The sequence below is a fragment of the Osmerus mordax genome, chromosome 1, assembly GCF_038355195.1.
Source record: "Osmerus mordax isolate fOsmMor3 chromosome 1, fOsmMor3.pri, whole genome shotgun sequence".
NCBI lineage: Eukaryota > Metazoa > Chordata > Actinopteri > Osmeriformes > Osmeridae > Osmerus > Osmerus mordax.
In genome coordinates this window covers 14,474,444-14,489,219 of record NC_090050.1, presented here as the reverse complement: position 1 = coordinate 14,489,219, position 14,776 = coordinate 14,474,444, and the positions used below count along the sequence as shown (strand labels likewise).

At 42.7% G+C, this 14,776-nt stretch overlaps 1 protein-coding gene across 5 annotated transcripts in view; it reads left to right on the top strand.

Moving 5' to 3' along the window:
* The first annotated feature begins 409 nt into the window (after nucleotides 1–409).
* The window catches only part of sema3fb (sema domain, immunoglobulin domain (Ig), short basic domain, secreted, (semaphorin) 3Fb), a 49,083-nt gene continuing 34,716 nt past the window's right edge, over nucleotides 410–14,776 (top strand). For all 5 annotated transcript variants that reach the window (XM_067228459.1, XM_067228383.1, XM_067228225.1 and 2 more), the window contains exons 1-2: nucleotides 410–657; nucleotides 2,560–2,712. In XM_067228459.1, the coding sequence (XP_067084560.1) occupies nucleotides 2,601–2,712 (112 nt within the window). In that variant the 5' untranslated portion in view covers nucleotides 410–657; nucleotides 2,560–2,600. The remainder of the gene's footprint in view (nucleotides 658–2,559; nucleotides 2,713–14,776) is intronic.

Sequence of the window (14,776 nt, the reverse complement as noted above, 5' to 3'; positions counted from 1 at the left end):
TTAAAGAGAGAAGGTGAACGATTAATTAAGACTCCTTTGAAGTGTGTTCATTCTTATACAACATTTAGCCTATGGGTATTTTATGAGTAGCATACGTCTGATACTTATACATCTAAAATAAAATGTCTGTAAATCTTGACTTGAAAAGTTTACTTTAATATTGCACCTCTGTCATCGCTGCAAATAGATTTAAACATGTCAGTGAATTCTACAGTAATGTACACAACACAGTAGAGGCGGGATAAAAAGGTACATCCCGCCCCGTGGGTGTGTTTAAGGCAAATAGGGCCATGGCATCCACCTGCTTGCGCCTTTCTCCGAACAGTCAGGAACGCTTAACTTTCACCGCTGACTTTGGGTACTGGATTGGACCAGTTTTTTAAGAACGAGGAATACACGTTGTACATTTTTTAAGGACCTAGCCTACTGAGTTACATTCACCTATCCTTTTTATCCAAGCGGAAAGAATTTCCTTTAGGCTGAATTTCATGAACACGGTCAGCGTACGGTCCTCAGGTGTTCCAAGGACCGTTCGCACAGGGAACTTAAACACTTTCAACTGGAGACGGAGGCGAACAATTTCTCGGAATTTGTTGACTTATTCGATGACATATAAAGCTGGACTCAAAGTTATTTTTGGAGAGTTGTAACAATCAGGTAATTAAATGCGTTAGAAATTATTTGGGAATGTTGATTATTTTACTGTATGCATTTGTTTTCTCTCTCTCTCTCTCTCTCGCTCTTAGCTTTACTTATTTTGTTCATCAACTAAACTTGATTGGGGGCCTTGATTGGTGACAAATATTTTAATAACATTTGTCTTTTTTCCATTGTATGATAAAATACTGCATTGCTTTCATAGCCTACATTGGAGTGTTTTCTCTATGCTTCATTATTGTTTTATATGTTGTCACTAGTGCTTCATTGTCTGTCATAGTTCAGTCCGCCTGTTAATCTCACAATGTAGTTAAAGCAACTGTAGATTTATAATAAACTGGCGAAATTGTGACGAAATTGTTACTGAAAGTTTTTTTATTTCAACTGCATACTGGCGCGCGTTTCATGAAAATGTATTGCATTTCTATAGCTATCTGTCCAAAATAAACGTATCTCTCCTCAAATATGAAAGGCGGTGGCGCACGGTTGCATTTGCTATGGAGTACGACCCCGTAGAGCTCGCTGAATGTACTAGCAGGGACCAAGCTGATTCAAGCAGGAGCAGCAAGCTGATCCAAGCAGGAGCATGAGTCTTGGTATCGTCGTGTTTTAATTGTTCATCGCAACAAGTAATCTTGACAGATAAGACTATCTGGGACTGATCAAGCGAACTTGGTCAATGCTTTTTCGCTTATCCTTTTTTGTTTTAAACATGCTTCCGTGTGTTCATTAAGGTGTATACATTTGGTAAAATAGATTTGTGTTTTATTATTAGGAATAGGCCCAGACTCAGAATAAACAATGGGACATGAGAACACGTTGCTAACAAATAGGCCAAGTTTGAACAGCTGGTTTTACTCATCAACCCCCCTAACCAACCACTTAGCTTGAGATCCACATTGACTACTCTGATTTTGGTTTTCCAGGAGCCCCCTTACCTTACCTGTCAAGGAAAGATTATACCGTCAGTGTCCAGTCTGGGCTGAGAGAAATATGGGTTCCCTCTTCAAAACAAGAATTGTTTGAGAAAGCGTTTGCACCCTGGACTGTAGGAATACATAGACACCTCTCACTGTTACCACTGTGGGTGGCAGTCTTGTCCCTTCATGAGACCAATCAAATTTGAAGTGAGTTATTAGCACATAACTCCATAACTCTCTGGAAAAGCATTGAGGACAAGCCAAGAACTAGGTGGATGTAAAACATGTATATGACAAGTCAACGCTCAACAAGTATCTATAAATACAGTTAAATGTTGGTGTAGTTGCCGAACCTGTCTGACTTCTGTACTATGAAGAATAATTCAATCATATTTAAAAGTGCCAAATGTGTTCACCACCCACATTTGGGTTTCATTTTGTGTTCACCTGTCTTAATTTGATCAAAAGGCATATTTTGCTGTGCCATTAACCAACAGAGGACTGAATTTATCTGTGTTTGATTGGATGGTGACTGATTGGATGGTGTGAAAAAAAAGGTTTTACCTGAGCTTACATAATTATATAATTATATACCAACACTCTTCAGTTGGTGGTCATGAAGAAGGAATGTATTAGGCTTGTCTGGAAAACAAAGCCCTGCTGCACTAAATAACTTTAGAGGGAGCAAACGGGATCATCCCATTTGTCACTCATAATGGTCAAAAATGACTTTTGCATAATGGAATGATTTACAAAGCAAAAAGTTGGATGAAAGCCACTTTACTGTCCTTATGTTTTTCTGCTGCTTTCAAAACTTTGTGTAATCCCTAAACATCAGTATTATGTTTCATAAAGTTACAGAACACATGAAAACGCTCCTATGAGAACGTCAATCCGACAGTAATTTCTGGATTTTGAGGTTAACTGTGTAGTAGAATTGGCACATTGTTCCTCACTGCCAATCTATTGTGTCTACCTCTAGAGTTCTGTGATCCTGTGTGAGTGACTGGAGACTGGTTCACCATGCTGCTGGCCAGTCTGTGGACGCTCCACACCCTCCTGGTGCTGTCTGTCAGAGCCCTGGGCATCACCAACGACCCCCATGCTGCACCCCGGGTCTTCATCTCCTTCAAAGGTACTGTAAGAGTCCTTCAACATGGCTTGAGATAAAGGTGTATAACAGGATTGATTTGTGTGTGTGTGTGTGTGTGTGTGTGTGTGTGTGTGTGTATGTGTGCACCATTTGATTGATAATTTCACTTGATCTCTTCTGCTCCCACGTGTTTGCATTATGGTTTGAGAATGAAGGTCCATGCAGTATGATAAGTTTCCTTCCGGATGTCCACCTCAACTGTTCCTCTCCGTTTGTGTTTGTGTGCAGCCTTGGTCTGACTGATGATTAGATAATTGGGATGAATGTGGCTTTGATAAGTGCTAGTTGGTTTCAGAGAGGAAGAATTTACAACATCGTCAGGCTCTCATATTACACCGCACACCCGTTCAACAGACCACCAACAAATCATGTGATTCTAATTTGCCTCCTCCTGATTGGGGCATGCTAACTCCAAGCAGCTGCTTCCACTCGGGTACATTATAAGAATAATTAAAAACATAAACAAAGCCGGAGGAAATAAACACAAATGGAAGTTAACAAAGACTCCAGTGTATTTTTTGAGAGTCTGTTTGAACATGCTGGAAATTAAAAGGGTTGAGAATATAAGTTCACAAATCAAATCTATGCCTTAAAAAAATGCAATCACCTGCAGTGATGGCTGTAGTAAAACAGTCATGGTTATTGTCAAATTTGGATCCTGTTGCGGATGGACAGATCTACTGTATTGGCTTTTGTTTGTGCACTTCACTGGTCATGTAAATGAGATAGAGCGGGTCGTTGTGTTTGTTGAAGGGAGAAAGAGTATTACCAAGAACAAATTGCTAGGATCAGTGAAGCACAGCGTTGTCCCCAAGGTCTGCCCCGCGCTGAGATCAAGCCTGCGATTAACAGACGGAGAAAAGCAAAGGGACTGAGCAATTCCCCTGTTTGCTTTGCTTCCTATTTCCCAGCGCTCCACAGACCACGTTGACTTAATTAAGTGGACTGGCACAGTTCACTGTTAAAGGTTTTCCCCCTCTTTAATCAAGTTGGATTTAACACATCACTGAGCACACATCCAGAGCTCAGCATTTCTTTCATACGTATTTCCATCATTTACTCAGTTCTTCACAATAAGACCTTGACCTATATTTCATTTTACACTGTCAAAATACTGAGGGTATTCTTTTTTGAATTACTGGCTTTTCAGGGAGACAATTTCCATTCAAGAGTTGCGTAGCACAAATTGTGGTTGAATCGGTTTGAAAAAAAGTGTTTAGACTAGCATACTGTGCAGTAGTGTTTAGCTGACAGCCGGGGTGAAAAGCTGGCTCTCTTGCTTACCTGTTTGTTTTCATGAATTTCACAGTCTACTGACTCTGCTTTTTCTAAAGCTCTAGAGTCAACCTTTTCCCCCTTCAATATTATGATTCTTCGTCTTAATTGTTTTTTGTTAGGCCTTGTGAACATTGGCCAACCAGCTGCACTACTTGAACATAATGTTTCAATTCTTAATTTGCACCACAGGGATATATTTGACCAGCAACATAACCATGGTCTATATTATCTGAACCAACTTGGAGGTGCCAGTAAAGGCAATTGAAGTTACAATAATAAGCAACTATCCTGCTTCTGTATTCAACTTTGAAATGCAGAATGTCGCTTTTAGGCTATCACTTTGATACCCTCTATTAACTCTGAAGGAGGGTTTTGCATTTACAGAGTGAATAATAAAGAAGACATTGTCTTTTGCTTGTAATAAGCGCCTTAATGTGCATAATGCAGAGACAAGTAAACATTTAGTATACTCGTCATAGAGTACATGCCTTTTCATAGAGTAGTAACATACTTTATGAAAAGGCATGTTTAAAGGCGATTCAAATTAAGCTAGATATGTATCGCATTGCAAAGATGAAGGAAAGAACTTTGTGTTTATTAGAAGTATGAGGTAAGACTTGAGAGTCAGACTTTGGTCAGGCTTATCACCTTCGTCTTTGAACTCATTGGAAGGATTCACTCAGATATCTAAGTCGCTTTAGATAGAGGAACTAATAGGTGTCCGTGTAATCAATACCTGGTGACCCTAAACTGACCTGACTGGCCATAGAAAGGGGCATAGATAATCAATCATCTTTGTGGTTGGTTCTGAAAAGACGCTGTTGTCAACAACCCGTAAGAGGCATATATTGACTCCCTACTTCCCTGCATACAGTAGGTTAAAATCTCCACAGTATCAGAAAACAATGGAACTAGCTGTCATATTCTGGAGAAAACCTACTATTTAAAACACTAATTTGTCACATTATATACAATATTAATACGTGTTGAAACACCTTCCAGTTTCAGGCCTGAAACTGCGCCAACACTTGAGAACCTCTCTCCACCCCTGACTTGGAAGTAATGAATTACCATGCAGAGGGAATGTGGGAGAAAATACAGGCTCCCACGTGACACCACTAAGTAACTGTTTAGATGCAGAGCCCTTTGTAAACCATTTAGAGAGAACATCTTTATCTGTAGTTTTTCATATCACCCTTTCTGCATTGCAACGTGGAAGTACTCATCGATGGAGAATGACAAATCGTTTGAAGGAACTAATGCACTATTAGGCAATGCTCCAGGGGGTGTTTGCCAGTTTGTTTTTATATTGTATTGTCATGAATCATAACTAACTGTAGCCTTGTTGATGTTGGCCTATATTCTCTCTGGAATATTCTATTGCATTATAGTAGATTTTTATGTTTCCTTGTTCTCCTTTCTCATCTCTTTTTTTCAAGTGAAACACCAGAACAAAGCATCTTTAAAAAGCAACACGTACATTGTTGTTCACTAAGAAAGTGTGAGTGGTAACATGAGCTGAGACTAAACAAAGGGACAGGGTCAAAACTCTTTAGAATGGTGATTTAATTCCTGACCAGAACCAAGGCTGTCTATGGTTGACGTTACAGTGCATGAGAGGACAGTAGTATCAATACTTAAAGCTATTTTACAGACTGTCTGCTATCCATGTTGTCCCTACCAGGCTTAAAGACAATTGATACGGTTGCTCTCCAGTGGAATGCATGGCAGCATGGAGCTTCATGGGAATGCTGAGGAAAGCCCTCCTTAATTGCCATGACATCACGAGGATTACCCCTCTTCTAGGATTTAAGACCAACGCCATAGGAAGGAGCAAGCTTGTGGGTTGGTGTCACCACCACACCGAAGTACACCACTGACAGTGTAGAAGGCTACCCTTGCCCCTCTTGCGTTCACACCTCTCATCTGCAGCCTTGCTGTAAGAACTAGCAGCAAGGCCCTATTTATATACTTCAGCCAAGCCTTTGTCTATTTTGAGTGGTTGGTAAGACCCTCCCCTCCAGGGTTAAAGGCCCTGCACTCTGGGATTCCTGTGGCCCTCGTAGTACAGTAGTAACATGCCTCAAATGTTATTGACCTACTGTACTGTATGTATTTCTGCTTTGACACCCGGGAATTGGAACAACAACAGGAGATTAGAGGGGAAAATGTGATAAAAAAAGCAGCTTATAGCACGGTTTATCCATGCTGTTGCTAATGGTTGTTATTTTTTCTGTGCTCTAAAGTACCATGTCATCTTGACTCTGATCCACCCCTGGAGTTCTCTCACTCCCCTGGTAAATGTTTAAACCTCATATATGCTGTGTTCACATTATTGTCTGCTAAAAGGGGAAACATACCAGGACAGCCTCGGTTCATCTTGACCTCCTGTTATCAGTACTGACCTGATTGTACTTGACAGCGTGTTACTGCACAACAAGAGGAGATCACTTCTGTCACTGGTGCCAGACCATTAAACTGGCCCAGCTGGCTGAGAATGAGGTAGTGATCTACTTTAGTCTTAGATTTTTCCCAATAGCTCACTGGTTAGTTTCTAGAACATTTCTGTCTACCCTGTTTCTCTCTGTTACCCTGTCTCTGATCTGATCCGCCTGACACCTCCAGCAACATGCCACACCCTTACACTGACTAAAACTGTCTGGCTCATAGATCTCTATTGGACCACTTAATGTTAAACCCATGAAACCGCTACCCAAATACTCTGGCACAGACGCATGTTGAACTATATTCCCTAATGGCTGCACACAGTGCAGTTTCTATACATGTGGTGGGAAGGTAATGACTGACAAAGCATTGAAAACCATTACCTTGGCCATGACCCAGACCTCAGTTTCTCTCTACAGCAGCTATACTTAGTGTGAAACCCTGTTCTCCTCTAACAGGCACACAGCACTCATTTGTAATGCAGTGGTTAACCATGGAGCACCAGCAGCAGAGGGTGGTGGCTAAGGGCTGTGGTTTTGGAAGTGTGACCTACCTTTTAAAAGTGTAATTTTATCAATAAAGTCCTGGTGTGTCTAAATCATTTTTGTACAGTGTTGGGGGATGTTAGAGAACTAGTGTGGAGCCCCAGTGCTGCAGAAACACTATAAACCTCCACTGTGGTCTACGTCCCCCACCAAGACGTGGGTAGAGAGGGAAGGGGGGTGACACGTGGCCTGTAGTCCTCTTTCAGACAGTTCTGGAGGCATACCAACATTAGCCTCCTGGTTTAGTAATGAACCCAAACTATCTGTAAATTTGCTGGAGAGGATGTTAGGGCAGGTCCAGGCCAGCGTCTTGTGTAGGACAGGATCAGAGATGGAGAATTCTACCCCGACCCTACCCCTGCCCTTTACATCAAGGGGTTCGTGATCTCTGCCAGGTCACACACACACATGCACATGTAGGTTTTTTAGAACATGCTGTCCCAAACACAGCTATAATCTGGTGTCCAGCTCTGACATTGCCACTTCCTTTCTCTAAATAAACACTCAGCTACATGTGTCTTTTGTCATGTTGCATTAAGGCTAGCATAAACCTGGAACACACTGCTCTTGGGTGGGCTTCCCTCGCAGATCTGTTGGTGTTGGACTGAACCTTCATTACTCATACATCTGGCTATATCACACACTGCCCTGAGTGATGGTATACAGACACAGATCTCCTTCTCTTCTATAATCCATCCTAATCTCATGCTTGTTGTAGGCTGATTGTCCGTGCGTTACACATGGCTGCGTGTGTGGGCATGTGTTTGTGTGTGTGTGTGCAGAATAGAGGATAGGTTCAATCCTCAGTGTGCTCTGAAGGGCCCAATTTCTACAGTGAGGACTATTCTGGGGAGGGAGACTGTAGGTGACCGTGTACCATCTAAATATAGACATCCCCGTCTCTGGCTCTCAGTTTCCTGGTGCGCTGCCCCGTCTCCCCTCGCCTCTCCTCCATTGACAAGGGAACGGCAGTAAATGCAAAAGGAGCAGTGTGTTTGGCATTCCTGGGATGGCTGTGCTGCTCTTTTTTAGCGTCCGCAGGAAAAGAGCTGTTGAGAGTGTGTGGTGTTCCCTCGGTGGTCAGACTTTCACCTGTGAACATCCGCCCGGGTTTGGTTACTGGTTCTGTCAGAGCCTCGCCTCGATTGAAACGGAGACCCTTGCCAAAGAGACTGTCCCAGTGTTGTGTGTCTCCGGTTTCAGGGCCATGTTGTTGCATCTGTTGCTTCTCGCCATACTGGAAAATGCCAGCCGAATCATGTAGATAGCATGAATCACTTTTTCCCCAGCAGCAAAGCCTGGACCCATTTGTTTTTTGTTATTAATTATTTTTCTGTATCCTGTATTATAAAACTAATAGTAAAACAGAACCAGACCAGCAATTAAATCAGACTTGAATGAATGGAAGCCTTTGACACAGAGAATACTGTATGTTAGATACAGACTTTTTAAGGGCTAAAGGATGACATATGTTGCAACTTAAATTCAATAATACAATGCTTTTTTTGTTTCCTTTCATAATGCTTGCTAGTGACAACATTCTTCCTCAGAAAGCTGCAGCTCATTTCACACCCTCGTTGGTTAGAGATCTGTTTATGTAGGTACCCAGCAGTGTATGCAGAGGGATTATGTCAGGTCTGAAATGATTGTTCTCTATTTGTTCAACAAATGTTCCAGGTGATGACTGAGCATGTCTCTGACAATGCCTCCAGTCTCCCTCCTAACAGGCTGGTCAGGTCGAACCGGAGCCACGGTTTCACCCTATTAGGTCGCTTGTTTCTAGGTGGCATCCTTTGGACTTCCTGTGGGATTTGGTGGCTTTGCTCACCAGTGAAAACCAAGTATTAGTGCTGACTGGATAAACGTGTCGAGGAACCAGACTGGCTTTGTCCTAGCCTCCCCACAGCCCACAGAGCTGAACGCTGGGTATTCTTAGATGCTGTGTTGTTCCTGTGGCAGATTAAGGTGTCAGGTGGAGTCGTTGTCCAGACAGATTATGTGCTGATAATAGGTGACGTGTGTGTGGGCTCATTCACCTTAAACCTGAGCTGGGGTCCAAGTGCTGCTTGGCCTACAGTGAATTATATAATCACTGTTTTAGAACGCTGGAGGTTCAGGGAAGGCCGAACAGAATGTATTTGTCTCATAATAGAATTTGATTTATCACAGCTGCAATTACTTATTTGTGTATCCATGCCAGAGATCAGTAAAACCACATTTGACGTCACATAAAATAAATTATGTATTTTTCCTTAACTTTTATCCTTATTATCCAAGGGTCCAAGGGATATCATCCTACAATTCTGACTGCAAATCCTAGAGGAATGCTCAAATGTGGCAGGTAGACAGAGATAAAAGGACTGCGTGTGAATCCAGTGACCTAGACAGTGGTCAAGTGCAGCTTGACTGAACTATGACCAGTGACCCTTTGTTTTGTGACTTGGCTACAGTGCTGCTCAGGCACTCAGTAGCAGAAGAACCTGACCACATGTGGTTGCAAAGTAAAGACACCAGAGAGCCATAATCATCTGGTATTGGTTTTGGTGAATATAATTTGACCTCTGGTAGTTGAGAGAAACCTTTCTCTGGGCTTATCCCAGGATGAGATGAGAAGGACTGTATATTACTCTTGGCTCTTACAGCTGCTTAATTTGTTGTTCTTTAGTATTTAGTTTGCCAAACAATATCTTGTGTCCCTTTCTTATCACTGGGGCAAGGAGCAACAGCCAATTTCTTCAGTGGCTGTCCTTTTTTTGGTGGATTCTCCAGCATTGTGCTGTGTAGCTTGGGAAACATTACACTTACAGACATAAAAAAGGACCTGCTAACACACAGGTCTGTACTCTCGAGAGGTCAGCCATGTGGCTGGTAGGCAGTGAGGTCAAGCAGGCAGGCAGGACTGGGGAGTTCAGAGGTGCTCTTCCCTCAGGGATCAACCTGCCTCCATCACTCCTCCTTTCCCTGAAATATTGTATTACTGGCGTGTCTGGGTAACAACTCAGACTGAGCTAGGAATCCTAGAAGATGTATCCTAGCCTAGGATACATCTTTGCTGAGTCATGCATCCTGGTGTTTGACTTAAATATGGAAATATGTCAACTTAGTTTGAGTAAGTGTAGACATCTCAAATACTATGGAAAACATCTTATTGTATCATTAAACAAAGTAGGCCAGTGCCTCAGCAGGCCTTTTTCCAGATAGATCATATGGCAGTCAGCAATTATCCCACACTTCCTGTCTGTGTCTCTTCTACCTGTCAGGCTTCTCTACTCCACCTCTTCAGCTGGTCAGCTGTGCTCCTGTGAAAGGGGAAATAATAAATGAAGCTCTCAGGGAGACACAATGTGTTTAGAGCGGACCACAAGAGCACTCAAGGCATTATACCGTGTGTGTGCTTTGATGCCTTTGTGATGTAACGCTTTTGAAATGCTGATTTGGAGTTTTCCTCTTGCATGTTGGTGGAGTAGGTGTTGATTGTTATGTGTGGAGTTAGACTCTGTTCCACATCTATTGAGACCAGGTCAGGGCCAGCTCTGCACCCCCCACCCCCCTCCCCGCTCTGTTTTGTTGATGGCCCATCTTTTCAAATACCCCCCTGCAGTTGAGTGTCTCTTCCATTGGCCAGGGAGTGAATGGTGGGACCCCGGCAAGCATTCCCCTTGTTGTTGTTGTTGTTTGGTCTCGCCCACACACTCTTCCCCCTGTGAAGGTCCAGCAGCCCACTAGAGCTCCTGTGGTGTTTGTGTAGGTTTGCCTCCCATTCACAGAAGTTCATTCACATTCTGGGAGACCTGGGGGTGGGTGTCAAACTGGCATCAGGCCTTTTCTGTTAGTGAATACCCTGCACAGCACCCCACGGACCTTGCTCTGTGCTGCATATGCATTCCTCATCCTGGGCCCATACAGCACCGCTTTGGAGATGCAAAGGCTGGACAGCAGTGTGGAATGTAGGTGAAAAATGAGGTCGCTGGATAGACATGGGGTGCTCGGGGATCAGATGAGCTGGAAGAACAATTAACACTCTCCCCTAGCTGGATCACTGCCAACACATACAGCTGTGTGTTTCAGTTTGACATCAGTGGATTCATAATGATGGGAAATTATTTTCAAAGTGTTTGGCGTGCTGTGGTATAACTCTTTTTTTATATATGACAATATAACACCTTTACCACTGTTTTTTTCAATGTTGTATCCCTGTCCTAGAACAGAGATACAGAGATATCTGAACACATCAGAGGCTTCTGGTTGTTTGGAAAACTACTTTAGTAGACAGTGGAGGGGGTTTATTAAGTATGTTAAGTCCTTGTTTGACTTCTTACTTGAGATTCTTGTTTCCCTGCTTACCCTTTGAATGGGGGTTAATGAATACTTTATTGCCACTTCACTGTGTGTATCTCAGTGACCGTATTTAATTCTCCCCCAGAGATGTCCTGTGGCGTTTCCCAGAGTATCAGGACAGCCTCTTTTGCATTTCCTTTCTATGGGAAGACAAACGGGCCCAGAATCAGAGAAGAACCTCTCACTTCGAGAGAGACAGAGAGAGAGGGAGAAAGAGAAAGAGAGAGAGGGACAGAGACAGAGGGACAGAGAGAGAGAGAGAGAGAGAGAGAGAGAGAGGTAGAGATAGAGCGATTTCTCTTTTATGCTACTCTGAGGCTGGTTGGCACATTGCTTCTCTCATGGGCTTCAGTGGAGAGCAGTTGTTAACCGTTCTCTTCCACTTTCCCTGTTTTGACATGTTTACATTTACATTTAGTCATTTTTACATTTAGTCATTTTTATACTGGGTCTGTTTGGGCATCAGAAAAGGAGTACGGAGTACAGAGCTGGACTTTAGCCCCTGTAACTGTACACTAACAGCAGTGTCTGTGTGCTGTCACGTCCCCCGACTCCTGCTCTTCTGGTGTGTAATCAAGCAGTCATCCATGCGTTTGTCACCAGTGAGCTTTTATTTCGACTGCCTTCATTGCCAGCATGAACAAACCACTCAAGGTGACATGTAACTCTTTTTCACCAAAATATTGTTTAACATCCCCTTTGTAATGTTTTTATTCTCACGACTTGAAAAAATGGCGCACATATTGTACAGTAAGTCTTTCAGACAAAGTTAAATGACATGGCAGCACAGTGACAAGTGTTTGCTGTTTTGATCTCTGTAATGAACACGAGGGTACCTTTCTTTTTGTCAGGGAGGATGACGAGCGTGACTAGGGGGAGGTACTGGGGGTTCCTGAGCTTCTGTCGGGCCCTGGACCCCAGAGTGATCAACGGCTTTTTAATGGGGCACTCTCATCAGAAACAAGGCCAAACTAGGGTACACAACCCAGGGAGATATTTGAGAGGAGAGGCAAAAGAGCAATGGCAAATAAGCACCTCTTCCTGTTTTCCTAAACATAAAAGCCGCATTGAGAAAAGGTAATTGATCGTAACTAATTAGCGATGCAGAGATAAATGATGATTGGAGATGCAGTTGTTTTAATGACACACTAGGGGATGAAATGCACTATGGAGTTAACTCTTCAAATCCCCGATGTGGCTGCATGAACAAGTTAAAGCTCAACAGAGTGTGAGCGTGTTTGTGTAAAAGTAAAATGAACACCAAAGCAGCAAGGGATGTATAGCTGTAGTCCGTAGTACCGAAAGAGTTGGTATTGCTGAATTGGCAGAGTTATATTACTAGTTTTGACATGAATAAAAAATCTTTTCCAAAAGGAAGTGGAGGATTTCTTTCCAAACGCAATTTGCGCATCACATCATATTCATTGTATTCATTGCATTCAACATGGAAGAAAGACTTAGGCCTGTCTCTGTCCTCCCCCAGGCAGCAACAGCAGCAGCAGTGACCTTGAGGACACCTGTTGGCTGGCCTAGGTGTGACACGCTCTCTATATACACTCAAGCAGGCTCCCGCTGCTAGTAGTAATCAGCAGCACACAGGGATGTTGTTGCTATGAAGAGAGGGTGTGTGGATGTCACGCTCACTTGCTACGCTATAGCACCATGCAAGTCCCTCTATCTCCCAGGCAGCCCTCTCCATACAGTCTCCCTCCCTCCCTGCCAGCCTTTACCATACCACTGGCAGGGAGGAAAAGGTCTGCTTCAGTGTTACAACTGGAAAAATGAACTGGCCTGTGAGAATAGAAGGCTGGCATGAATCGTGTTTTCCAAAACAACCCCAAGTGACTATTGTGCTTGCATTTGCTATGATTTGTGTGGCCTCTTTGAGGAAGTGTCTTCTGGTAGAAGTTCAATCTAAACTTGGGCTTTACTATAAAAGTTTTAGGCTTATATAGAATTAGTATGTTGTAATGCTCAAATATTTTAACAAGGTAATGATGTTGATTTGAGCAGAGGACGAAAATATTTTGGCTTGGCGCATTGTCGTGGTGCAACTAAAATTCTTACTTTTCTTCTTTCATTTTTCTCATCTCCCAACGTTGTTTCAACCCCTTAAGTGTTTTAAAGAATATAAAAAAACCTAAGTGTTAAATTCCACGTTGAGTCTTTTCACAGTTAAGGTTTTGTCTTTAACTCCTGCAGTCCCTCTTAGCAACACGGTTGTGTTACTTGCCAGTGAAGGCCACCTGAGATGGACAGATTTACTTTCATCAGATAGTCTGAGGGGAAGCGTAGCGACACCTGTGAAAAGAGCTGTGACGACCTCAAACAATCCTCCAGCACACTTGATCCGTTTCCTGTCGTTGGGTTTCATTTCGTAGTTGACTTAACTTTCCTATTTCTCACTAAGACAGTAATTGCCAACACCTTGTGATGGATGCTTTCCTATATGGTATTATTAAGAGCTTGTTGATGCCCTGAAGGCATGACTGGCCCCTTTGCTCTTTTGTCCTTGGAAGCTGGCATTCCTCTGAAGATCCACCTGAGCAATCCTATCTGATTGAATGCGTAAGTTTGCCCCATAATCTCTTTAACAAGATGCTGTGACACTCCTTCCACAGGTTCTTAACATGCTATTCCCTTTATGTACCAGTCATTTCTGTAATGGGACTAACAGTGGGGGAGTAAATCTAAATCTAATGAATGGAAGTGCAAGGTTCCCAGTTTAGTAAAGGAACTTGAGACTTAACTACTTATTTCCCACTTCATCCCTCATAAGCTTGTTAGGAAATAGGAACAGTAAGTAAGTTGATTGTGGCATTCATCATCTGTAGAAATGTGGCCATGTCTATTTCAGGAAATGTATCAATGTCAACACAATCTAGCAGTAGAGTGGATGGACAATCCAGACTCTTCTAGCTCCTTCTAGGTCATAACAACTTCTCCATTGAAAAAAAAGAAGAAAATTCTGTACAAGTTACTTTAATAAAAAAACCCACTTATGGAAAGTGCATGAAGGCTGCCAGGTTTATTGTATTTCTCTCTATTCATAAAAGCTTACCCACATTTCTGGGACCATGTCGGGTTGCTGCATAATTCAACCCTCAAAATGCTTGTAGAACATGCTAGCTGTTGATGTACTGCTGTTAAAATCACATCATTGCCGAACCCAAATATTTTCCCTTTGGTGTATAATACTCTGGACTGGGTTCAAGACATATATCGCCAGCAGATATTCAGCATTTTCTCAGAGCATTTTTGGAGAGTGAAACTTGCCTGGGGAGGCAGATTATGCTCTCTCCTCTCACAAACACTCTCCAAAGGAACTCAGTTTTGACTTGTCTTGCTTAATTGCTGTGGCAATTAAAATGTTTTTCAGAAACATCTTGAGGTTGGGATTGCAGAAGGGTATCCGTTCACAGCTGCGAGAGAGAGAGAGA